At 59.0% G+C, this 25,612-nt stretch overlaps 2 protein-coding genes across 2 annotated transcripts; one reads left to right on the top strand and one right to left on the bottom strand.

Annotated features, from left to right (window-relative positions):
* Positions 1–34: 34 nt before the first annotated feature.
* FSD1 (fibronectin type III and SPRY domain containing 1) lies at positions 35–11,885 on the bottom strand. Its single transcript, XM_077842010.1, has 13 exons — positions 11,836–11,885; positions 8,997–9,092; positions 8,213–8,344; positions 8,017–8,118; positions 6,404–6,426; positions 5,876–5,997; positions 5,304–5,513; positions 4,811–4,909; positions 3,903–4,062; positions 3,389–3,468; positions 2,553–2,804; positions 1,737–1,825; positions 35–689 (listed from the first exon to the last, which is right to left on the bottom strand). The coding sequence occupies exons 1-13, from the start codon at positions 11,848–11,850 to the stop codon at positions 579–581; spliced, it is 1,491 nt and encodes a 496-aa protein (XP_077698136.1). The 5' UTR covers positions 11,851–11,885; the 3' UTR covers positions 35–578.
* Positions 11,886–14,626: 2,741 nt separating this feature from the next.
* On the top strand, positions 14,627–22,341 carry TMIGD2 (transmembrane and immunoglobulin domain containing 2). Its single transcript, XM_077842218.1, has 5 exons — positions 14,627–14,728; positions 16,991–17,368; positions 19,260–19,298; positions 19,800–19,901; positions 21,395–22,341. The coding sequence occupies exons 1-5, from the start codon at positions 14,686–14,688 to the stop codon at positions 21,613–21,615; spliced, it is 783 nt and encodes a 260-aa protein (XP_077698344.1). The 5' UTR covers positions 14,627–14,685; the 3' UTR covers positions 21,616–22,341.
* The last annotated feature ends 3,271 nt before the right edge of the window (positions 22,342–25,612 follow it).

Below are 25,612 nucleotides of genomic sequence, written 5' to 3'. Positions count from 1 at the left end.
ACAAGCCGACACCAGACAGCAGAGGGCAAGGCTGTTCCTAGAGCAGGGTTTATTATTAAGGCCAGAAGCAGCGTTTGTCATCCGAGAGGCTATCGGGCTCTAAAAGCAGACGCATGCCCACGTTCCTAGTGCCACCTTTAAGCGTCGGGTTTTAGGACAGCCGGGCCTCAAAAAAACCAAAACAAAAACCTGCTTTCAGCCAGAGGAGGCCCCATCCTCTGGACTCGAGATCCCGGGGCGCTTAAAGGAGGTCATCTGCACGGCCTGCCTTTGGCACAAGTCTGGCTCGTGGACGTCCCCCTGTCTCTTAAAGGCAAGTGTGAGGCGGCAGGAAGGGATGCGCTGGGAGGGGGAGGTGGGTTTACAGTCGTAGGCAGGTGAGTCTCGGTACATTCAGAGCCTTCGAGTCACTGCAGCACCAGCCTCTCCGCCTCAAGCAGCCTTCCAGGAACTGGGAGGAAAGAAAACTGAACGGGCCACACACTGCGTCTCTCCCTGGTTCCAGGGAGCCAGGAGGTGGCCCAGTCCCACAGCAAAGCTGGGCCCGGTCCCACCGCGCCGGGGGGGGCCACGCGCGGCTAGGTCAGGCTGGCGTTGGAGCTGCTGGTGGCGCTGTTTCGCTTCTGTAGGCATTTGACAGTGCTGGGCACCTGCAGTCCAGAATAGACGTGGAAGCTGCCGCACCAAACCTAGGGAGGACAACGAGGCACTTACTGCAGCCGCCCGCAGAGTGCGCCAGCCCCAGTAGGCACGGAGGGCGGGGGATGCCGCGTGTCAGGGCAGCCAGGTGTTTATCTCGCTCTCGTCACCGGCGTCTCTGAGTGTCTCGCCCGCGGCCACGGCTCCCCCCCCCCCCCCGCCCCCGCGCACATCCCTGGGAGGCAGAGAAGGATTCTCCCCCTGTTACAGATAGGGAAACTGAGGCACACAACGGCAAAGTGACTTGTCCAAGGTCCACCCAGGGGCAGAGCCAGGACTTGAACACAGGTCTTCTGGAGCCCAGTCCACCTTGCATATGTTAAAGATGGTGAAGTGCATGGAGGTGGTCTGAGGAAAAGCAGTCTATCGAACTAATTATTATTAACAGTGAGAGACCGTCCCGTAGAAACCTCTTTTCCCCTTCGCTGTGCCCCGGCAAACCACGGTTTGTTAGCCACCAAGCTAGCAGACTGTCTGGTGAGCTGTGCCCATTCTAAAACAGCTGGGCCTTCTGGTGCTGTGAGCTTCCCCCCCACAGCAGTGTCCCAGCAGAGGCAGCTGGGCCATCCTCTGCCGGCCATCTGAATCTAGTCTCTAGCATCCAAGGGCTTTGCTGGGCGCTGGGTCTGACCCCGTTCCAGAAAACAAGACAAGAAACAAGGCAAAGTGAGCCCTCCTGGGGGAGGGGCTGGAGCTGAATCAGTGGGGTCCACCCGCCTCTTTTCCCACGCCCCCTACTGCCCCAAGGCGGCGGGAGGGGGGAAGCTGTGCCTTTGGTTTGCAGAGAGGTGGGTTCCCACCTCAGAGGTGATGCTGCCTGTTATGAGCTGGAAAGGGCCTCCAGCCGCAGTGCAAGGACAGGCGTGGCAATAACCTGAACAGAGACAGGCTCCAGCAGCGTGGGCCCCTCTGGGCTGGGCGCGTGCAGTAACCCTCCCTGACCGGAGAGGGGAGAGGGTCCGGACCCCCCGCCTCCTCTCCCAGAGCCCCGAGCCGCAGTGTCGTCCCCCACCCCCACCCCGTGAACAACGCCTTACCATGAAGGCAGGAAGCACCGGCTGGGTGAATTTGGCCTTAAACGTATGGAGCAGCTGCTTGGTTTGAGCATTGTAGAAGGACAGGAACCCTGTGGACAGACACAGGAAGAGTCAGAAGGGGGGGGCCAAGCAGCCCGGCCAAGGTGCACGGTGCAGGGTGGTGGGGGGAGAGGGGGTGGGGGGTTTCTCACCTCTGGCCTCCCCTTCAGACCCAGCCCAGCCTGAGACCCTGCAACCCCCTTCCCAGGCTGCCGTTCCAGCCCCAGCGGCCCGGGAGACGCGTCAGCGGCTGATCGCGGGGGGACCCTCCGGCCTGGAGGGCCTGCCCAGTTCTGGGAACTTCTACCCCTGACGCAGCCACGTCCGGGCAAAGCCCTAGCGCGGACAACGAGCCCCAGCGGGGGCCTGAGGCTGCGGCCGTGCAAGCTGCTCTTTGCACCCGCCCACACCGCTGCCGGGAACCCGCCGGGCAGCCCCAGCCCCAGGTCACCAGCTGGTATCGACCGAGGCTGGCAGCGCCCGACTCAGCTCCCAGCTGGCGGCCGGCCAGACAAGCAGGGGCTCTCGGGGCAGCGGGGACAGGACTCCTCGGGACTCTGCTGGGACAGGGCTGGGGCTCACTCGGTGCGGGGGAGTTTGCCCTGCCCTGCCGCTGCCTTGGCTGGGGCTGGAAAGAGGCTCAGGGTTTCTGGGGCCCTTGATTTGCACACGCACAGAGACAGCAGGGAGCCCAATGGATGGAGAGACCCACGCAGACCAGGGCTCACCCCCTCCACCATGGGGCAGCAGGACAGACAGACACACACAGGGCTTCACCTTCGTGGAAGTTGCAGTAGATGCCGATGCAGTCGGGCACGGGCACGTCCAGGACCTTGGCCTTGTTGTTATGCTTGGCGGTGAAGCTGACCTGCAGCCAGTTGTTGAGGTGGACGCACCAGGAGGACGAGGTCTTGCCCAGCTGGTCGAACTTGCCCAGGGTCCTGTAGGCCACCCCCACGCCGAAGGCCTTGCTGTCCCGGTCGTACCTCACCTCCCAGTAGTGGTCTCCCCCGTCGATCAGCATGTCGCCTGCGGAGGGATGGGGGTTGGGGGGCCGGGGGGATCCCAGCACCCACCGGCCCACACAGGTATAGGTGGAGGGAGCTGGGGCATTCTCAGCAGGAGTCCCAGCCTTGGATGATCCTGGATCCCAGGCTGCCCCGCCCCCCTGCCCCCCAATCATCCCCTAGCACACAGTCTGGTTTTATATCGGATCAGGATCCCAGCGCCTGGCTGCCCTGCCCCGCCCCGCCCCATGATCGCCCCCAGCACACAGTCTGGTTTTAAATTGGTCAGGATCCCAGCGCCTGGCTGCCCTTCCCCATGATCGCCCCCTAGCACACAGTCTGGTTTTAAATCGGATCAGGATCCCAGCGCCTGGCTGCCCTGCCCCCCGATCGCCCCCCAGCACACAGTCGGGTTTTAAATCGGATCAGGATCCCTTTACATGCCTCTAGCGCTTTGCCAGTGCCTGGTGCACGCGACTGAGTCTCGTGGCCCCCCCAGGGGCCCCGCTTGCCAGCAGGCGACACTGTTCCCACCCCCCATCCTGCTGTAACCTGCCCCATGCCCGCACACAGAGACTCCCTGGCTCCTGCCCCTTGCCCTCTTACCCAGCACAGTGTAGGACTCGGCTGTGAAGCGGTCCCTGCCCCCCCGGGCCGAGGGCATCCTCTTCGGAGACTGCACGCACCTACAGAAGGCGGGACAGGCAACAAGCTGCAGCCGCGCTTCCTGCCCCAGGGACAGGGTCCCTTTGCCTTCACCTTGAGGCTCCTTCCAGGCTTTTGCCATCTCTCAATGACAGGCCAGGGCCCAACCCCCTGGCTCCCCAGGTCCCTGTCCCCTAAGAACGGCTTAGAGGGTGAGTCCTGCACCCCAGCTTCCTCCATGACCCCCTTGGATCCGCCCCGGAGGATCGGTCCATGACTGGGCCCGTACCCCAGCCCCTCTGCCCTGGCTGTATGGCTGGGTGTGACCCCGGGCCTGTTGCTCCTCCATGGCTCTCTGGGGTTGAGGCATTTGGGACAAGACATGTCTGTTCCCGAGTCTCTGGCTGTTCTCAGCTCCTCTGACCCCTCCGTGCTGTGGGGTGTGGGCGAGTGCTGCAGAGGGCCGAGGCTTTACCTGGCAGGGGAGTTCACCGGCGACGCTGTCCTGCCCTTCCCGTCCTTCTCCCGGGCCTTGATGTCCTGCACCTTGCCCCCCATGGCGTCCCACTCCACGCTCAGCTCCTCCACCTTCAGGTTCTGGTGACAGGTGCTGGCGTCCAAGCGGAACATGAACGCTGGGGAAGGAGCCCCGGGCACGGTCAGACCTGGACTGAGCCCCCTTGTCCTGGGGGGGGAGCCACCTCCCCAGCGCCACACCCCCAACATGCTGTCCCACCCCCATCACAGGGAGCCCCGCTCCCACCGCCCTACCTCGCCCTGGGAAGGAACCCCTCCCACATCCCCTTGAACTCCACCCCGTCCCCCCCCCATCTCATCCCTAACTTGTGGAGAACTCTCCGCCCCACCATCCCATATCACTCCCACCCCAGGGACAAACCCGCACATAGTCCCACCTTCTCTCTATCCCCTCCCAAACATAGCAGGGAAGACCCGTCCCCCAGCTTTGCACCCCATCTCAAGGGGGACTCACCACCCAGTCCCTACCCCAACCCATGCTAGAGATCAGTGAGGTGACCCAGTTGGGGGATGGGGATGGGGGTGGGGGGATTCTCAGGTGCTGCTGAGGATCCCTGGGTCCCCACGCTGGGGGCCTTAACCTGACTGGCACTGGGGAAGAACAGAGGGGCAAGGTAGAGGCTCCCCTGTGGGCTGGGAGCCCCATGGTGCCAGGGGCTCTGCAGGGCACACCCAGCCCTGCCCCATGCCCCCAGCCACATGGGTGTCACTTGCAGGCGGGTGTGGGGGTGTTGGGGGGTGTCCAGTGGGGTCCACCTCTGCCCAGGAGAGTGGGCTGGGAGTGGCAGGGGGTGTCACTGATGCAGCCTGTACCCCCTATTTCCGTGCCCCCGCCCCCCAACGCACCTCTGGTTTCCAAGGTGACCGGCTCGGAGAACTCGCCCGCCACAGCCTTGTTACAGGCTTTGACGCGGAAATTCATGTACTTCATGTCGAACTTGAGCCCTGAGGGAAGTCACCAGGGTTAGACGGGAGCAGGGGCCCATGCCAGTGCTCAGCAGGGCTGGCAAGCCCCCCACAGCCAGCCCTATGCCCGGCACCCTCCAGCACTTCCTACACGGACAGGCTAGGACCTCCTTGCTGGGACCTTCCCCCCCAGCCAGTGCTCCTGCTCCTGCCCCCCTCCCTACAGCGCCCCCTGCTGGGACAGGCCGGGGTACTGGTGTAGCCAGGAACTGGCCCCACATCCAGAGCTCCTGCCCCGCTCCCTACAGCGCCCCCTGCTGGGAGAGGCTGGTATGGAGTAGCCAGAGCTCCCTGCACAGCCAATGCTCTTATCCCATTCTCTGTAAGCACCCGCTTTGGGGCTGCAGTGAGTAGGCCCCCGCATTCCCCTCACCAGTGAGGGTGTACTCGGTCTGCTTGATGCCCTCGATCACCATCCAGGGCTGGTCCTCCTTCACCCGCGGGGGCCCCTCGAAGTTGGTCTTGCGGTACTCCAGGACGTAGTGGTCGATCTTGCTGTCCTCGTCGGGCATCCTCCAGACCAGCGCCACGCAGTTATCGGCCACCAGCGACTCGGCCATGTCGATCTCTGGGGCGCTGGGAACTGGACGAGAGGGTGAGAGCAAAGGGATGGCAGCCACGGTCCCTGTGTTCCTCCCCCAAACCCCATCACCCCCCACCAGCCACGGCCTGGCCTGGCCCCTCCCAAACCCATTGCCCCCTACAAGCCATGGCCTGGCCTGGCCCCTCCCAAACCCCCACATCCTGCCAACACAGCCTGGCCTGGCTCCTCCCAAACCCCATCGCCCCCGCCACGTCCTGCCAGCCCCTCCCAAACCCCCATGTCCTGCCAGCACGGCCTGGCCTGGCTGCGGGAAACCCTCTGGCACCGAAAACAGCCCAGGGTGGCTGCACCAACCCCAGGTGAGGCCACGAGGCTCCCCTGCCCCTTCCCGCCCCGTTTACCTGGGAGGAATTTCAGGGACTGCAGCATGCGACGCTCCTGGGTGAAATCCACCATCAGATGGCTCATGTTGTCGCTCACCTTGGCCTTGAGCGAGAGCCGGAACGCTGGGGCCATCGTCACACTGGGGGTGGGACGGGACAAGAGTCAGAAGGGCCCCTTCCCAGAATGCACCCGCACAGCTGAGCCCCCCTCCCAAATTCCCTGCAGACGAGGGGGCGCTGGGAAGCACCCAGATTCATCAGAGACCATCCACGATCTGTGTTCATACTCAGCCAGGACCCAAGCTGTCCCTTGTCTCCCCCCCGCCAGGAGCGCTGGGATCGACTTCAGTCTTCCGTGACTGGACATCCTGCCCCCTTCTCCTCTCCAGCCTTGGGGGCTCATCCCCAGGGCTCAGGGCAACGGGGAGAGGACGGTGCTACCAGGCTAGCCTATGCTATGTTAGTAAGAAGGCTTCACACTTCAGGCGGCGAGTAGCGGGCAACGGCATGGGACGGGGTGAGAGGTGGGGGCGGCGGGTACCGTACCTATCCTTGATCTGCTTGGCAGCCTTCGAAGCAGAGAGGAAAAGAGAGAGAGAAAGGAGGGAACAAAAAGAAGAGGAGAGGGTCAGACAGGGCAGCCAGGTGCGTTATAAATAATAATCACCATACTCTGTGCGGCTGTAGCGTTCCCTAGCGGAAGGTCTCAGAGCCCTTCGGGGACACAAATGCACAAAGTTGTGAGGTCAGCATTTTAGATGGGGAAACTGAGGCACAGAGCAGGAAGGTGGCTTTCCGCAGGTGAGCAAGTCAGCGGCAGAGACAGGAAGAGAACCCAGGAGTCCTGACTCCCAACCACCTTCATCTAGCCACTAGACAACATTGCCATCCCAGAGCCAGGACTAGAACCTGGGTCCTCTGCTCTATCCACTAGGTAATACTATCCCAGAGCCAGGACTAAAAACTCAGAATCCCGATGCTTGGTTCCTGCTCTACCCACTAGGTATCACCTCAAAGTCTTCCTGAAATCAGCAATTCTCTCTCTGTTTTAAGCTACATCCCAGGACTCCAGTCTGGCCCGTTTCTCTGTAGAAGCTGGCCTAAGTTACCTTCACAGGAGCTGCAGTTCCTTTCTCACCCAGGAGGGGGTGATCTCAGTCTACATCATCATATAATCCAACGCAGAGTTAACCTGCGGACCTCACTGCCACTGGAGATTACAGAGGCAAATAGCTTAGTAAAATTCAAGAAAGGAGTAGGAATTCCCAGGAATAAGCTCAGCCTCCAGGGTTACAAGGTATAGCGACCTTCATGCTTCTGGGTTGCAGGGAGGCGGGGGTCAGGAAGGTGTCTGCTCCTCATAGCGTGACACTGCAGGACATTACGGGGTGCGGAGGAGGAGGGGTTAGCCTTCATCTGAAGCATCCACTGGTGGGGCCAGACGGGGTGGCGTCATCGGATTCAGTGTGGAAATGCTCGTGATATTAGGGGGAAACAGAATAGGGGGCAGAGCCAGGGGTCCAGGACAGGAAGAGCTAAGGAGCCTGAACTTTCGACCGTCGCCCCCCGGAGGACTGTAGCGGGTAGATCTATGGCGGCGGTGGACAACCCTGCACCATGGACCCACCCTGATCCCTCCCCCCAGTGCAATGCATGGCATGGATTTAATAACCCTCTGCACTGGGCCCCCCCCGTTGCTTAGCTGCACCCCACCCCCACACACCTTTCCCATAGCCTGGGTCTGTGTGGCTGAACGCGGCTGGGCTGTGGGTACAGTCTGCACCAGTCCGAGCCCCACGTCCATTGCAGAGTGTGGCATGGCCCCTGGAGGACCTACACCGGCAGCCCAAATGCGTTCAACTGCGGCTTGGGCGGGGACCCAGGGGGCGCAGGGGGAGACATGTGGGGGTCAGACACCCGATCACGGATGTCAGAGACTGGATGCCCACTTAGGGTCTGGCCTTCCCCCTCCCACAATGATCAGCCCCCCCCCACCTCAGATGGAGGCTGCTCCCCACACCAGGAGGGGGTGTCCCATGAAGTGTCCCTGATTGCTGCACCACAGGGGTTAGTGTGCTCGCCCTCCATCCCACCATGGGGTGCCTTGGCTCCAGCTGGGGGGGGGGGGGGGGGGGATGGAGGGGGAAGTGGGGGCGCACCTGGTTGAAGTCGTGGTTCTCGGCCCCTTCCAGTGTCTGGTTGGCCGTCTCCAGCAGCTCCTCGGAGCTCTCCAGCGCCTTGGTGCAGGCAGCCAGCTGGTTCTGCAGCGGGACAGACAGAGCCGGGCCCAGTGAGGGGCAGGGGCAGGGGGTAGCCAGGGACCCAGCTGGAGCTGGGACGGGGGGGGGGTCTCACCTGCAGCTCGTAGGTGCGGCTGGCCCGGTCCTGCTTGATCTTCATGAGCATGCCCTCCTTCAGCTCGTCCAGCAGGGAGAAGAGGGACTGGAACTCCCCCTCCAGGTCCTCCTGCACCTTGGTGGAGTTCACCTGGGGGAGACGGGCCGGGGGGAGAGCAGCGCAGGGCCCAGCTCAGGACGGCTACCTCGGCTGTGGCTTACTGAGCTACCCCCTTCCCGGCCCCCGCCCCTCCCTCCCCGGCCGGCGCCCACCCCAGCCAGACAACTCAGGACGGGCCCCTCGGCTTCGCCCTCGCGGCCTGCGGCGTGTCACGGCGCTCGTGAAACTGGCTCTTTTCAAGCAGCGAATTCCATCCCCAAGGAAACCTCACGCCAGCGCGGGGGCATAGGTGTGAGGGGGGGCACTGTCATGCCAATGCTGGGAGATTAGTGGGGGGAGGGGCATTGCCATGCCAATGCTGGGGGGTGGTGCGGGAGGGACGCTGCCATGCCAATGCTGGGGGATTAGTGGTGGGAGGGAGCACTGTCATGCCAACACTAGGGGGTTGGTGGGGGGAGAGAGAGCTGTCAATGCTGGGGGGTTGGTGGGGGGAGGGGCATGGTCATGCCAGTGCTGGGGGGTTGGTGGAGGAGGGGCCCTGACATGCCAACACAATGCAAGGGAGATGACGGGAGGAAGTGTCATGTAGGAGGGTGGTGGGGTGCTGTGATGCCAACCCCACAGAGCTGGGGGGGGGCAGGCGGAGCCGTACAGAGCCAGGCGGGACGCCCCCCCCCATTACCTCCACGTTCTGCAGCATCTGCTTGAGGGCGTAGATGAAGTTCTGGATCTCCTCGTTCTTCATGGCTAGTGTGGTGATGATCTTCCGTAGGGCATCCTGGGCCAAAACACCAACGCCGGCTATCAGCAGCACCCCTGGGCTCCCACCCCCACCCCTGCTCCTGAGCCGGGGGCAATTCACCCTCCCCCAGGGCCCAGCTCAGATCTCCAAGGGGAGCCCCTTGCCTGGGACAGGGACACAAACACATCGAGCTGTGCCACACTGCCCCTCGTGCCTTCCGTGCAAGCATCTCAACACACGCCCCAGACAAGAGGTGCCTAGGCTGACAGCACCTTTGGGGAGTAACATTATATTACAAACAGCTGGGGAAACTGAGGCACGGATGAGTTTGCCTAAGGTCACATGGGAACCCAATGGAGGGGCCAGGAATGGAACCCAGGAGTCTGGACTCCTAGTCTCTCTCCTCCCCCATTTTTCTTATCCCAGGTATGACCCTGCTCTACTCTGCTTACACACAGACATTACATTTTATTAGTTACCATCAAACTGGCAAATGCATTTATTTCCCCCAGACTGTAGGCTGTGGGGTCTTATGGATAGGGCATCCAGCTCCATTCCCAGCTTGGCCGCTGGCCTACTGGGTGACCTTGGGCAATTCCTGTCCAATGTTCCCTCTCATTTTTGACAGGCCATGTGCGCAAAAAATGTCTTCTGTGCAAATTGTTGTGCGTCTGTGCAAATTTTTTGTGCATGTGGTGTTTCGCCGTGTGCGTGGGGTTTAGGATCTGTGTACACATGCACAGCTTAGAGGGAACAGTGGTCCTGTCCCAGCCCCGTGACTCAGTTTCCCCTCCCATCCAGTGTGTCTTGCCTATTTCGACCGTAAGGACCTTGGCTCAGGGATTCTCTCTCGGTAGGTGTCCGTGCCAGACTTGGCACTGCGGGGCCCCAATCTGGGTTGGGGTCTCAGTGTGTCACTCTAATGCAAATAATCAAAAATACCATCTCGGGCTGGGATGTGCCTGTACAGAGCTCGTGGCAGGATCAGGGCCTCTTTCTGTGACTGAAAAACTACCAATATCACCAGAGGAACACACCTACCTCCCCTCACCGGGGGTCTGTGTTACCAGTGAATATTGGGCACTAGGATTTTCACAGCACCTTCCACTGGTGGATCTCAAAAGTGCCCCCATCCCAGGGGGTGCGTGAGAATCACACTCCCCCCACTACAGATGGAGAAACTGAGGCACACAGCGGGTGGGTGTTTTCAGAAGTACGAGGCACCGCAACTCCAGCTGCAGTCCAGGGGACTCAGCACCTCTGCAGAGCAGGCCAAGGTCACCCAGGCAGGCGTCGCTCTACAAGTGGATCCACCCAGGCAGACTGTCACCCGTTTAGGTCAATACGTCACAGGGTCGTGGGCCAAGGCGGGGGCAGAGCTTGGAATTGAACCCAGGACTCCCTGTCCTACTCGTCCTACTCTTTAACCGTAAGCCCGTCTTTCCTCCCTGGGGGAATACTTTCAGCACCAAAGAAGCTAGGAGCCCGATGCACGGCCTGCACCCGGGGAACCCCCATGGGAGCCAGCAGGAGCTTTGGGGGTGCTGGATCTGCTGCCATTACAGCAGGAAGGCTGGGAAGAATAGGCAGGGGGAGGGGAGTGTCTGGAGTTCTGGCCTGGCAGGGGCAGGGGGAATACACCAGGACGGTCTGTAGTTCTGTCCAGCTGTGTGTGTGTGAGGCGGGGTGGGAGGGGTCTGTACTTTCCATCCAGCTGTGGTAATAACCGGTGGGGGTGGTGGTGGGGGTGGTCTGTAGTTCTGTCCAGTTGGGGGAATACACTGGGGTGGGGTCTGTAGTCCCATCCAGCTGTGGGAGGGGTGGGGGGGTGCAGTTCCATCCAGCTGTGGGAGGGGTGGGGGGGTGCAGTTCCATCCAGCTGTGGTAATAGCCTGGAAAGAGGGGGATCTGTAGTTCCATCCAGCTGTGGGAGGGGTGGTGGGGGGGTGTAATTTCATCCACCTGTGGTAATAGCCGGGGGGGGGGGAATCTGTAGTTCTGTCCAGCTGGGGGAATACACTGGGGTGGGGTCTGTAGTTCCATCCAGCTGTGGGAGGGGTGGGGGGGGGTGTAATTTCATCCACCTGTGGTAATAGCCGGGGGGGGGGATCTGTAGATCTGTCCAGCTGGGGGAATACACTGGGGTGGGGTCTGTAGTTCCATCCAGCTGTGGGAGGGGTGGGGGGGGTGTAATTTCATCCACCTGTGGTAATAGCCGGGGGGGGGGGGGATCTGTAGATCTGTCCAGCTGGGGGAATACACTGGGGTGGGGTCTGTAGTCCATCCAGCTGGGGGGGCGGTGGCGCGGGGGGGGTGTCTGTAGTTCTGTCCAGCCACATTTGTTTTCATTTCTGAACCCCCCCTGTGCAGAGACGATCCCAAAGTCACGGAGAGGCCCCCCCCCCCGAAGGGGGCATTTCCCCAAACCCATCTCCCCGGGGAGGGATGAAGCTGCCGAGGGATGTTACACCCCTTCCTTTGTTGCATGTTCTCTGAATTACACCCCCCCCCCCTCCATGCTAAATCCAGGCCCCTCCCTCAGGATCCACAGCCCCCCCCCGCCCCCGCCCCTCCCCCTCCAGATCTGCAGACCCTGGGGCTGGGACATGGCCGAGGCCAAGCAAGCCCCCAGGCTGCGGGGAGGATGCGGGGCGTGGGGGAGCCAGCCAGCCGGAGACCACCTCCGCCCGGCTCGCTGCCTCTCCGCGCCCCGGGACCAGACGGTGCAGCATCACCTGGGGCCGGTCTCCCCATCCCGCATCCCCCCCCCCGGCCTCACCTTCTGGTCCCCCATCTTCAGAGCTCCGCGCCCAGCTCGGCCCCTGGCGATGGGTGCAGGGGAGCCGCCCCCAAGGGCATGGAGCCAGCGGCCGCTCGAGGGCTCTTTGCCCGGGGGCTGGACGGCCCGGCCCGGCCCCTCCGGCGTCCACAGAGCTGCTGGGAAAGCAGCCGCAAACCCCCCCAGCCTGGGAACTTGCCCTGCCCCCTCAGTGCGCAGGTGCCCGGGCATCCTGGGAAGTGTAGTCCCTGCCCGAGAAGGGGCCCGCCGGGGGGGGGATGCACAGAACAGCCAAGGCTCTGGTCCTGCCTGGAGAGGCTGCCCCCCAGCTCTGACCCCTGCACGGGGGAAGGCAGGAGGCCTCAGGGGCAGCCCTGCTTAGGCTGTCTGAGCTGATGGCGCTGCAGGGGGGCGAGGATTGCGGTGGGGCGGGTCCAGGGGGAGCAGGGAGTTGGGCGGCTAGAGTTTGCAGGCGGTGGCGGGTGAAGGGAGCTGGTTAGCACCTGCCCACGTTAGCGGGACAAGCCCAGGACGGCGCCCACGCTCTGCAGGCTGCGGTGTCCATGCCTGCGGGTGGGTGTGCGCCTGGTGGGTGTGATTCCGTGCACCAGTGCGGCTGACACCGTGCTCGAGTGTGAGCATCGCTCTGCAGCGTGGGTGTTCCTTTCGCAGCCTGATCCTCGCCGGCGGGGTGTTCTGCAGGGTGGGGCCCGGGGGCATCAGGCCAGCGGCCACAGTGTGTGTCGTGTCTGCCCCAGTGCATCACTGTGTGTAGCCAGGCTGTAGCTGCGTGCAAGGAGCGGGGGATTCTGTGTACCGAGTGGGGGTGATTCAGCGACTGTGCCCAGGAGCGCAGCGGTGTGACCGCAGCAGGGGGGTAATTCTGCGCATGGCTGTGTCTGCCCCTGTGGAGGGTGGACATGATCTGGTGCAACAGCCTGGCTATCGCTGTGCAGGGGCAGTGCGAGTCAAGGCAGAGGCGTGATTGCCTCCGGGGACCCTGTGTAGCAGAGTGGGGCCGCTCACTGCGCAGCTAAGACGTCATTTCCAGGTGCCCCACTTCTATGTGCTCTCTCTGGTCACTGAACCACATGTAGCTAAACGACACCACGTCCTGTGGTCTGCCTCAAAGGCTGGGCCTGCGAGCAGAAGCGCGAGGGCTGAGGCTCACGGCGGGATGTGGGGGTGTTTCAGTTTCCCGCTTGCTTCTCTGAAGAACGTGCGCTCACCCCGGTCCCATCGCTCGCCTCTGGGGAGGGCTGCTCCCAGACGTCGCCTCCTCGCTGAGAGTAAACCTAGGACAGTGAGCTGATGGGCCGGTGGGGAAGCTCAGGGCCCCTCCAATGCCTGCCTCTCCCAGCAGGGGGCGCTCTAAGGGGGATGTTGTGAGGGCGTTCGCTGTAAGGGGAGCCCAGGGCTTTCCCAGTCCCAGCCTCTCCCAACAGGGGGGCTGTAGGGAACGGGATAGCACACTGGCCGTGTGGGTAGTGTTCCCCGTGCTCCCAGAACATTAGCTGTACAGGAGCTCGTGGCTACTCCAGTCCCAGCTTCCTCCAGCAAGGGGTGCTGTAGGGACCTGGGGGGGTCAGGGGAAGAGGAGCGCTGAAATCCCACTGATCGTTGACCTCTCCTCCTCCCCAGACTTGAGGCTGTGGGGTAGGGTGAGGAGAAAGGGAGACTGGTGGTGTGGTTCAGGCGTGGTACTAGGCGCCAGGACTCCTGGGTTCTGTTCCAGGTCTGGGACAAGGGGGCGGTCTGGTGATCGATAATAAGACAGAAAATATCGTAATGCCACTGTGTAAATCCATGGTACGTCCTCACCTTGAATACTGCCTGTAGGTCTGGTGCCTCATCTGAAAGAAGATAAGTTGGGGGGGAAGCACAGAGATATGGACACCCCAAATGATTAGGCATGTGGCACAGCTGTCATAGGAGGAGCAATTAAAAAGGGTGGGATGGTTCAGCTTGGACAAAGGGGCTGTGGGATATGATTGAGGTCTATGAAATCACAACTGGTGTGGAATAAGGACGTGCTATTTTCCCTTCACCTACCGCAGGAACCAGGGGTCATCCAATGAAATCAATAGGCAGCAGGTTTACAACAAACAGAAGGAAGTGCTTCTTCACGCAATGTGCAATCAACCTGTGGAACTTCTTGCCAGGGGATGTTGTGGAGGCCAAAACTGTAACTGGGTTCAAAAATGAATTAGATAAATTCATGGAGGACAGGTCCATCAATGGCTACTAGCAGAGATGATCAGTGATGCAACCCCATGCTCTGGGTGTCCCTAAACCTCTGGCTGACAGAAGATGGATCACTTGATAAATTGTCCTGTTCTCTTCATTGCCTCTGAAGCATCTGGCATTGTCCATTGTCAGAAGACAGGATACTGGGCTGGATGGACCATTGGTCTGACCCAGTATGGCTGGTCTTATGGTCAGAGCACTGAGCTGGGAGTCAGGACACCAGGATTCTGTTCTTGGCTCTGCGGCTGAGTCACTGGGTGACCTTGAGTTGGTTGCTTCTCTGTGCCTCAGTTCCCCTATCTGTAAAATGGGGATTATATCCACCTTAACCCATTAAAGTGCCCTGAGCTCCAGGCTGTTATTACTGGAGATCAGGGGCCTGGCTGGAGATGCCCTGACTCTTTGCTCCCCTGCTGAGTAGGTCATGCTGGTGCTGGCGTAGCCTGTGGCAGGAAGCTCCGTCTCTGCACGGAACAGAGGTGGGGAGGGAGGTTAGAAAACGCGCTGTCTAGATCTCAGCCGGAGGGTCAGCCAGAGACTTAGCAGCCGGTGCTGGAGACAGCCAGAGAGTCAGCTGAGCAGAGCCAGCCCCCACAAGCTGCAATGCAGAGGTTGGGGGGGTGTCTCCTCCTGTTGCTTTTAGCAGGTGAGTGCACGGTGCTATCAAAGTCCCTGGCATTTAGGGCTAAGCTTTGCGTGATTTGGGTGCGCACGCAGGGCCTGCTTTTCAGAAATTTCCAATCCACCCAGCCTGCTGGATCCCAAATCCCCACGCGCTCTGCAGGGCCAGGACAGCTCCAGCCCTGCCTGCCAGGCGGGGTTCAGGGATGCCCCAGCCAGCTCCTGGCCAGGCTCCAGGGAAGCAGGAGGCAGGAAGCCCTCTGTGCTGGGGAGAGGCCATGGGAGATACGCACCTTCCCAGAGTCAGGGATTCATCACAGCTTCGCTTGGTACCCGTCGGGCAGTGGTACCACCTAGGCGCTCTCGAACCAGGTCTGGGTACTGCCCGCCCTGGGCTCTCTAGCCTCATACAACCAGGGGCCCTATCACACCAGACACTGCTCACTCCCCAATCCTCTCTCAACACCTACTGTACGGCTGCCGGGCTGCCGGGCTGCCGGGAGATAGGCAAGGGAGAGGGGCATGTACTCCCCACTCCCCCCAACGCTCCATCGGACAATGCGGGAGGCCGGGATGGGGGGGGGGGGGGGCTCTGCTCCGGCAGCCTCCCTCCTTTCCATCCCCAGAAGCAGCAGCTGTTTTGTCTCGGCTTCTCCCTGGGGATAATTTACTGCACCCCTATCTCCCGCCCCGCCCCGGCCTGCATAGCAACCTTTGTCCCAGCGCCTCCTTTGTTCCTGCTGCTCTGCTCGGCTACAATCCATCGCCCCCAGGATTCTCCAGCTGGCGGAGTGAACCCCCCTCCCCTCCGGAAGAGGGAGCGGGTCTTGTCCCTTCCCTCCCTCTGTTAACTGAAGCTGGGTAATTTGGGGGTGCTCTAAAAGACACCCCCTGATTTATTCTAGGACTCATGCAAAACCTATAGGACTAAACTTCCATCGGGCTGGTGAATGCTCTGGGCTGCCCAATACGGCCTGCATATTCTACCCTGCATATTCCATGCCTTCAGTGCAGCCAGCACGTTATTATTAATTATGTCTATTACGGCAGGGCCTAGGGGCCAGCCAAGATGGGGGCCCACTGTGCTGGGGGTGAACAAACACAGGGGATTAGACAGTTCCTGTCCCAAAGAGCTCACGAGCTAGGCAGAATAGACCCAGGGTCGGGGAGCGTTCGCCTTCCTGGGTTTCCACATGAAACTGCTGGGGAATTTTGGACATTTTGGCACCTTTCAAAAATTTGGGGGAGTTTCTGACACTTCTATTTGGCAATTCGAGAACATGTCTGCCCTTTTGTCCTCGATTCGGGGGGAAAAGTGTTTCCAATATTTTTCCCGGCTGCTTCTTTGCCCCCTCCCAACCCATGAGATCTACAGTGTGCCATGAAAATTGCACTCTTGGCCCATGGTGTGAATGACAGCGGGCAGGTGGGCTGTGGTGCCCGAGCAGCACCCAGCTGGAATCAATGCCCAAGCGCCGTCAATCACAGAATTGGGGCCATGCGCTGGGCACGCTCCAGCCCTGGTCAGTCATCGAGGGACTATGTATTCGAATAGTCCCAGGGAGTTCAGTGGGGCTGCTGTCATACTGAAAGTTAATTAGAATCATTATGATGTGTATCCTTGGAGCCCGTATGCCACTGTGCCTGGCGCAGCACAAACACTGAATGAAAAGTAGGGTGTGAACACCGTCTTTGCAGGATTGGGGCTTTTCTCAGTCTCCCCAGCAAGGGCAGGAGCACCCGGGGGGTTTAGGGGTTTTGCAAAACCTCTGGTCCCCTCTTTGAGGGCTTTGGGTTTAATATAATTTAACCCTCCCCTCTCAACAAATTCATTTCTAAGTAACCCTAACTCTGGGCTAAGCAGCCAATCCGGGGCTGGATTCTGCCCTGAGCGATGCCTGCCGAGGGCTAACGTAACGCGCCAAGCCGAGCCCGAAAGTCATCCCCGCTCTGCTTCTGGGCAAGAGAAACACGGGAGAGGGTTTGAGCTGTGGAGACAGGATCGAGCCTTCAAACCACTGCTGCCAGTTCTTCAGGGGAAGGATGTTCTGACAAGGAAGGGGACCTGGGATCTGTGACCCAGGATGGCTGGTTTGGGGTTCAGTCTCAAAAGCTGTTCTGGTGGGGTCCCCAAGGCCGCAGTTGGGATCTCAGAACTGGGTTCCCTATCTGTGAAGCACAGGTGGTAAAACCCATCTTTGGGAGGTGCTTTGAGATCCATGGTGGAAGCGCCTCTGTGCGGTTGCTCTTGGTGGAGTTTCTATCTCCTGTCTCTTCCTCCCCTCAGCCAGGAAGGAAGCAGGGACCCTGCAAGTGAGGCAAGATCCTGCCCAGATCCTGGCCCCCCTGGGGGGCTCGGTGGAGCTGTCCTGCCAGATCCACGCTGCCCAGCACTGGGAGAGGCTCCGTGTGGAGTGGAGGAGGGAGGGCGCCCTGAGGGCTCTCTGCCAGGTCGTGCTGGACAACACCAGCGTCTCCAACTGCTGCAAGGGCATGGAGGGCTGTGATGACGCCCGCCTCGGCTTCACCTGGCACCCCCCGAAGTTCACCCTGAGGATGGGCAACATCAGTAAAGATGACGTGGGGCAGTACATGTGCGTAGCCACCGTGGAGATCCCGGTGTATCTGCAGGCCGAGGGCAACGGGACGATGCTGAATACCTCAGGTAGGGGGGCAGGGGCGCTGCCAGGGCAGGGGGGGCACCTGCAATTCACTCCCAGTGGGGCCAGTGGGCCTGCTCCAGAGATCAGCACCAAACAGGATCAGCCCCTAGGTGAGGGTGAGGAGGGCTGAACTGGCTCCAGGTGGATGGGACAGCGTCTGAGAGCACTGCCCGGTCCCTAGGAGAAGGGGGAGCTGTTCTCTACAGCCCCACTTACTGGGAGAGCCCCTCCCCTCCCCCCGGCTGCACCCCACAGCGTGGTGCTAAGTGGGGGTCTCTCCATCCCCCTCCCTGGTCAGACGTTGAGTTTCTCACTTCCCATCAGGGCTGCATTTCCGTTCACATGTGCCACCCACGGCTCGAGCTGCCGAAACCACAGCGCGAGCCGCCCGGGGCCCTGCATCCTGCAGCCCCCTCGGTTGCCTCTCTCCTCCCCTGCCCCCTGTGGGCCCCTCTGCCCCCGTGGGCTCTGCACCCTGTCTTCTGCCAGCCTCCTCCCCGGGAGCTGCGCACCTGCTTCTCTGCCTTGTGGCTCTATGCACACTGCAGACCGCGTCTCCTGCAGGCCTCATAGGGCCACCACCCGAGCGCCCCCCATTGCACCCAATACCCCCACCCTCTGAGCACCCCACACCTCACTTTATGCCCTCTGCATCTCCTGTGCCCCAACCCGGTACCCTGGGATGCCTGGTGTCCCGTGCACTCTTCCCCTTGTGTGCCCTGCCCACCCTGTGTTCTGCCCCCTCGCCCCTGCCCCTCGAGTACTCTCGCTGCTGTGTTCAGGTTTCGCCCCTAGTCTGAGGTCTCTGTCTCCTGCGGCATCCAGGTTCATCTCCTCTAGACGCGTTAGATTTCACAGGGTTCGCTCTCCACCCCCGTTTCCCAGCCAGGGGTCCCTGAGCAAATAGGCATTGGGCCCATGCTGGGAGTGGCTCCCAGTTCAGGGCTGGCTGGAGCCCTGCAAACACAATTCCCCAGCCGGGCACCCTCTGGCCAATGAGTGAGGAACACAGATGGCCTGTGTGCTAATTGCTGGGTGGTCCCCAACGAGCTCCCTGCAGCTGGCTCGCCGGGTCCCCAGCTGTCCAGCCCTCTCAGCATCCCTTGGGGGCGGGAGGGGAAGCCAGGCCATAGCGTCTGTGCCCCACGCTCCAGCCAGCTCCAGCAAGGGGATTGGCCTCAACCCTGCCCGTCACGGGTTGTGATGAATTTCCCTCGCGCATCCCATCGTTGCCACGGAAAGAGCTGATGTTGCGGCGCGTTTCCATCCGAAGCCAGTGTGGCTAATCTAACTCACGTGCCCATCACCGTGGCATCTAGCAGCCCAGGGCATGGTTCAGGAGTAAGGCGGGATGGTCTTCAAATAATTGAGGCCGAGTTGCGGCCAAGACGTGGAAAATCACGGCAAAGTAATCATGGGCCTTTATTAATAGCGGTCGTTTGGAGAAGCCGGAGTAGACCTACTTGTTTAAGAAAAAATTGCTGGAATGATAGAAACACTCAAGTCTTATGGGATGCCTGCGAATTTCTTTGACACCCAGCCCTCACACTATAAAAATCGGAGGACTGAAAGTCGTAACACAGCTGGAGTCCGGTCGCCGTAGCCTTTCACCCTTCACAGGTGTCGCGTGTTTGTGCCGTGCTAATGGCACACTCGAAAGGTCTGCGAAACGGTGCACCGGGCAAAGAAAGCGACTTCAAATCCAAATGGTGGTGGCGTGGTGGGGGGGGAGCCTCACATAGCAGGAGCTGTGATTGCCGCAGGATCGCGAATGAAATAGGGCCGTCTTCCGGAGCGCAGTAAGCCCTGGCCAAGGCAGCCCCCTTCCCCCAGGATGCAGAGCAAGGGGGCTGGGGAAGTTGTGAAGTGACAGATGTTTATTTCTCTCGACAGCAGCAGACGGAGGAGGTTGGCTGAGGAATCACAGCAGAGGTGAGAGGCGTTAAACCTGCAGGATTACACCCGCGTGGGCCCAGGGGACCCCGGAGTCACGCCCATCCAGACCTCCCCCACTTTGCCCCTCCAGGAGACCCGGGTCACACCCACCCAAACCTCTCCTGTGGCCTCCCGATCGCTCGTTGCTACACTTGTCCCCGGGTCAGAGCGCCTGGGCCAGGCCCTTACTGCGGCTAATGAGCCCTTGAAATTGATTCTGGAACATCACTTTGGCCTCCAAAGCCGGGAGGCCCCTGCCTAGCCCCCACTGCCCACGCCTGGCCCCGTGCCAGGCATGTCCCACGGCAGCGAGCTATGGAGGTGGTGCCCCAGCAAGGAGCCTGGAGCAGAAGGAGTCACTGCCCGGGCCTGCGGGGCGAGTGGCAGCATGAGGCCAGGCCAGCACTTCCCCTCGGACGGGGCTCCAGGAGGGGGGTGCTGGGGACGGGACAGGGTGGGGCCCCCGGAGGGGCTGATGGCTCTGTCCGGCTGTTTCAGACCTCGTGCTGTGGCTGGGCCTGGCTGGAGCGCTGGCCGTCACCACACTGCTGCTACTGCTGGCCGTGATCTGCTGCTACAAACGCAGGTGCAGAGATCCAGGTAAGAGCCCCCGGGGGACTCCCGCTGCAGCCCATGTCCCCAGGGATGGAGCAGGGACCCTGCCCTCAGCAGTGGCTAGCTGTCTGAGAGACCCTGGGCCTGGGGGAGGCGTGGCGAGCATCCCCCAGGGATCTGTGGCCCCATGGGCCACCTCAGTGAGCGACCCCCTGCCTGTGGGAGTCACCTGGGCAGAGATCCCAGCTGTTCTTCCTATGCTGCCAGGGGCTGGCTGAGCAATGCTGCCCTCCAGCGGCTGCAGACGGCAGGGACTGTTAAAGAAGCTGTGTCTACACACAAGAAGCTGCGTGGTTAAAATCGCCCCTTATCCCCAGGCACGGCAGGGGAGTTTCAGAACCACCCGCTGGGAAGCTCCTGCCCTGGCCCCTATCCCCTATCCACTGCGATACAAGCTTCCTGCGTTCCCACGTCTCTGAGGTGCTCAGCTGGTGCAAACCAAGCAGGGGCGAGCTGGGGTCTGCACTGGGACGGCAGACTTCCAGCGTGGTGCTGATGGCTGAGGGGATGCTCCTCTTCCACCAGGCAGAATCCCAGTGGGAGGCCAGTGGGCACAGAGCGGCTAGAGGTGACACCCCTCCTGACCGCTCCTGGTTATTAAAGGCTGCAGCGGGTATTTCCCAACAGTGGAAGCCGTTAGCCCTGGGTATCTTGGACGGATTCCTTTCTGCTTCTTGAGCCCCCTGCGCTGTCTCATCCAGACACAGGGCCCTTTCTCATTTCCTGTCCTAAGCGGCCATCGTAGGGTTGCTGTGTGGCTGTTAAACAGCCGCCATGTCCTGCCCCAGAATGGGTTGCACTCCAGGGGGCAGGAGAATGCAATTCTTGGGTATCGCATTTGGAAATAACTCTGAAGCTCCTCCAGGAGGAAAAGCTGGGGGTAATAGAAGATCATTTCTCCTGTGTGTTTTGCCCCTTTTGCCTGAGTGGGGCCTGGCCGGGTGGTTTCCAATCAGAGGAGACTGATGATATGAGTCAGGTATTTCTCTGGGGCAAGCCTGTTTATTTACAAACAATGTCCACAAAGTCCTGTTTCCCTGAACACAGTAGGAACAAACAACAACAGGCAGCTTGCTTGCTCATAAATACCAACCCTGCTTTTCCAACAAGTCCTCCCCACGGAGCTCTCTCTCACCCTTTCAGCACCATGCTCACAATGACTTCTCTTGGTATCTGCTGGTTTTCTGCCTCTCTCACATACATAGCTTGCCAAGCAATCCCCTCACCCATGCGTTTGCAAGCAGTCCAAGGGAAACCTCTCAGACAACACGGCTTAACTCTGCACAGGTGTTGCCAGATGGTCGATTGCCTTGGGCGGTGGCTTCTGTTGTCTCCCATGATCTCACACCACAAAAGGGCTTACTTGCTCCTTCCTTTTAGGCTGAAAGAAGTATGCTTGGCACACTCAGCGGCTTTGACCAGGTCTGCTTGACGGCAGCCATTAACGCTTTCCGGCATAACCTCTGTTTGAAATCCAGGGCAGGCAATCTACGTGAACGTTCTGTTCCGCAAAAAGCAAGAGGAAAAGAAAGACGGTGCCCAAGCCAGTAGGGAGACAAAGCAGAGCAGCCTCTACATCCAGGAGTTCCAGAAACGGGGGCACAACTGGAAGCCTCCAGTTGCAGAACGGAGCCCTGGCCCCATGAAAGCTTCCAAAAAGGCCTTCTCCTTCAAGCAGAGGACAACGGAAAGGCCATGAAGATCCGTGCAGCGCTCGGATGCCCCCAGTCAGAGCCCTGCCCACTCTGCTTCTAAGGTTCTAACCCTGCCCCTCTCCAAATGGACCTTGGGGCTGCCTCTCACTGGAGTTAAGTGCCGCCCATGCGCTCGGGGCTGCACACAGCACAGCACGAAGAGGGTCCCTGCCCTGCTGTGCTTATGATCAGAGAGACCAAAGTGGGGGGACTGGGTGCCCAGAGGGAGGAATCGCAGAGGAGAGTGTTTGGTTTGTTTGCTGTGGCCAGGGGGGAGAGGCAAGTGCAGAGCGGGGAGAGAGGCCAGGATGGGGACAGCGTTGAATCTGAATCCTCTTCTCAACGACATTCAGGTGCTTAACCTCCCCCTCACTTGGTTTCAATGGGAGTTAGGCACCTAAATACCTTAGGCAGATCTGGGCCTTGGAGCCTTACAATCCTACCGCTCCTCCATCAAGGGAGCACAGGGCCTTTCCCCCCATGACCTCCGGGCCATTCAATGGGAGTTACCCTGAAAGGGAGGAAAAACCCTTCTGGCCAGGAGGAAATCTGTGCACCGGGGTGCAATCCTGCCTCTATGGCAGTCAGTGGCAACGTTCCCAGTGAGCTGAACAGGGCCAGGACCGTGTCTGTCTGTGCCCTTTAGCGAGTGAGGAGCCAGACGTGAGGGGCAGGTCTCTTCAGCGGTGCCCGGAGGTGCTGTGCTCGGGAGCTGCCCAGAGGCAGCTTGGTCAGACCAAGGGTCCATCTAGCCCAGTGTCCTGTCTGCCTACAGTGGCCAGTGCCAGGTGCCCCAGAGAGAATGAACAGAACAGGGAATCATCAAGTGATCCATCCCCTGTCACCTGTTCCCAGCTCCTGGCAAACAGAGGCTAGGAACACCATCCCTGCCCATCCTGGCTAATAGCCACTGATGGACCTATCCTCCATGAACTTATCTAGTTCTTTTTTGAACCGTGTTATAGTCTTGGCCTTCACAACATCCTCTGGCAAGGAGTTCCCCAGGGCAGCTGTGCGTTGTGTGAAGAAATACTTCCTTTTGTTTGTGTTAAGCCTGCTGCCTATTAATTTCATCTGGTGGCCCCTAGTTGTGTTCTGAGAAGGAGTAAATAACACTTCCTGATTTCCTTTCTCCACACCAGTCATGATTCAACAGCCACCCGCTAGCGTTGCCCAGCTGGGCTGACGGATGGCATGTGTGCTGCTTCTCATTCAGCCCTGTGGCTTGGTAGGGGAGCCCTCTCGAGTCGGGGACTAGCTGGGATGCCCACCGGGCTGGCCGGGATTACAATGCCTCGGTGGACGAGCTGCCAGACGACTTGTCCATGGCGACCGATGAAGAAAACGGCGAGGAAATGTCGCAAACTCTTCTCCAGACTGTTCATGCGTAAACGGCGTTGCAGTTTTGGGGTAACTTTATTCCCCTTCGGTGCTCCCTCAAGGGCACCTACTTAAGGTTTCCGGCTCCTAGTGGTGCCTCTTTCGGGCGGGGACCTGCGTCTCTCCCCCGCCTGACTGGGGTTTTCAGGCTGCACGGCTCCCGGCCGTACACTGTGATATCTGAGCAAGTTGGTCAGCCTGCAGGCCAGCGCTTGGGCTTTGCTTTCTGCCTGAGGGCTATAAAGAGGGTGGCCAGCAGTTATAAGTTACCAGCCAGCTCTGAACAAGCACCTTCGTTCTTAAGGCAAAACCATTACAGAGTAAACCTAGAAAGACAAGTTGTCATCACCCATCAGTCTTACGGGGCCCTGGGAGGCCAAGGTCTTTCCGGAAAGGTTGGGGCCAGACGCTCCCATCCTCTGGCTGGCTCAGAAAGATGCCCTGAGGAAGTTTAAACCTAGCCTCCTAATACCAAAAGACCTTTCTTTGTTTGTTTAGGTCTGAAAAAACCAGTTTGAATCAGTCTATTCCAGCCTGGAGCTGGGGGGGGGGTGTTAAGTAGACTCTGGAGGTGTTTATAATCAAAGTTAGGGTGACCAGATGGCAAGTGTAAAAAATCGGGATGGGGGTGGGAGGTAACAGTTGCTTATATAAGAAAAAGCCCCCAAAATAGGGACTGTCCCTATAAAATCAGTACATTTGGTCACCCTAATCTAAGTGATTCACCTTAATCATCCCCCACCGCTTTGCCTTCTTGGACACCGGCCCTGGCAATGGCAGCCATAGGTTGCTAAATTTGGTTGGACCTATTCCTGGAGGTTTTGTCATGTGACATCATCTTTAATTAAAGATTAATCATTACTTTCTGGAGACTCCAGGACAATCCTGGAGGCCTGGCAAACCTAATGACATGCCCTGGCCCACAAGTGGCACGCACGCCGTTCATACCTTGTAACACAATATGGTCTCCAAAGATCGTGCATTCAGTTGCAATATCTGTCACACACTGTATGTAATAGGCATGTAGCAAGGCAGCCTTGTCTAGGGGTTAGAGCAGAGGCCTTGGCTCGGAATCCTGGCTCTGCCACTAACTCACTGTGAAATTGGAGACATCACCGTCCCTGTTTGTGCCTCAGTTTCCCTCTTTGTGACGTGGATATAATTCCTACCCACTTTTCTAAAGCCCTTTGAGATCCTTGGATGAAAGATGCTTTTGTAAATGCAATGCTTTTTATTACTGTTATAATTATTGTCTGTATTATTTATGGTTTTTTTCTTCTCAATGGATTCTGTAAAATGGATGGTAAAGCAAAGTTGTCCGAAGGCAACACTGTCCTTTGGAATTTGTCACATCTTGAACTCTCTGCCCACTTGTTCAGATGCAGGCCGGCTTTGATGGCCTTTTCGAGTGTGCGTCTTGACATCTGTATTGTTAAAAGAAAAGCAGGTGTGTTGATCAAACAAGCAAAGCTGTGGATAGTTTTAGAAGGCAGGGATTGGGTTTAATGCTTTTTTCTGCCTCTTCTGATGTATAAAGAGGACCTGAAAGTTGAGCTGGGTGACTAATGGATTCTTCAATTCACTGGTAATTTTGGGGGGGGGGAAATCGGATCAAAATGATGACAACATTTTTCATAATTTTTCAGCAAACCAAAAAGCTGAAGAAAATTTCATGTGGAAGTGAAATGTTGCGGTAAATAAAACATTTTGCCCAGCTCTACCTGCCAGGTTTATTTAAAGAGCAATTTTCCCCGTTTCTTGCTTACATCAGGTATTGAATTTTTTCCTTCCTAGTTTCCTGGAAGCCTCTCTGTAGAAAAAGGAGGCGGAGAGTATCATAGATACCAAGGAAGTGAAAGTTGACTAAATGAGAGAAGAAGTGATGTTTTTTCCAGCCTGATCAAAAGTATTTGGGTTTTGTTTGATTTTTGTTTACGTATTTAACTCAAACGCCTAACGAATAGCTGGGTGGAAAGCTCTCTGAGTTCGAATCACTGTCCCATCTGTTCAATGACAGGCAGAGAAAGCCTTGAATACGTATCTCCAGCTCTTCCCAGGAGTCCTCCAACAAGACAAGGGAAGACCAGACTTAATATTTGTAAAGCTCAAACACACAAAACCACATTAAAATAAAACATGTGCAGGCTTTATAAGGGGCACTGCCCCATTTGCCCTCCTGATGCAGGAGTCGTGGGGTGAAATTTAAAGGCCACGTCATATAGAAGGTCCGACTCGATGATCACCATGGTTCCTTCTGGTCTTAAAATCTATGCGGGCAGCTAAACTTGGAGACAGAGGGGCCGGGGGGAAAGAGTCTCTCTCTCTCTCTCCAGTGGCTGGCTGCAATACTGAGGTTTCTTCTGCGAGGGATTCTTACCTAGAACAGAGCCGTGGGCCATCAGTCCAGCAACGGCTGATTCTTAGCTGCATGGAAAGCCCAGGAATGTCTGGCTAACATGGCTCCTGGATTCCTGGCAGGCCCCCCCCCACCACTTGGATCCAATCAAGCCCAGCAGTAACATACACCGGGGCAGTCCCATGATCTGGGGGGCTCTCTCTGGGCCTGCATCAGGGAGCACAGCTTGGCTGGACCGGAGGAGGTGGCCATGAGGCTTCTCTTCT

Source organism: Eretmochelys imbricata, chromosome 25 (genome assembly GCF_965152235.1).
Source record: "Eretmochelys imbricata isolate rEreImb1 chromosome 25, rEreImb1.hap1, whole genome shotgun sequence".
Lineage (NCBI taxonomy): Eukaryota > Metazoa > Chordata > Testudines > Cheloniidae > Eretmochelys > Eretmochelys imbricata.
Note: the sequence above shows the minus strand (reverse complement) of the source record. Positions and strands in the feature narration are given on the sequence as shown.

Coding starts and splice junctions, on each gene's coding strand:
- TMIGD2 (XM_077842218.1), top strand. CDS start 14,686: ATGCAGAGGTTGGGGGGGTGTCTCCTCCTGTTGCTTTTAGCAG. Junction 14,729..16,990: donor CCTCCTGTTGCTTTTAGCAG/GTGAGTGCACGG, acceptor TCCTCCCCTCAG/CCAGGAAGGAAGCAGGGACC. Junction 19,299..19,799: donor GCTGAGGAATCACAGCAGAG/GTGAGAGGCGTT, acceptor CGGCTGTTTCAG/ACCTCGTGCTGTGGCTGGGC.
- FSD1 (XM_077842010.1), bottom strand. Junction 5,514..5,875: donor GTCCCTGAAATTCCTCCCAG/GTAAACGGGGCG, acceptor CCTCTCGTCCAG/TTCCCAGCGCCCCAGAGATC. Junction 3,469..3,902: donor CCGGTGAACTCCCCTGCCAG/GTAAAGCCTCGG, acceptor CGCCTTCTGTAG/GTGCGTGCAGTCTCCGAAGA.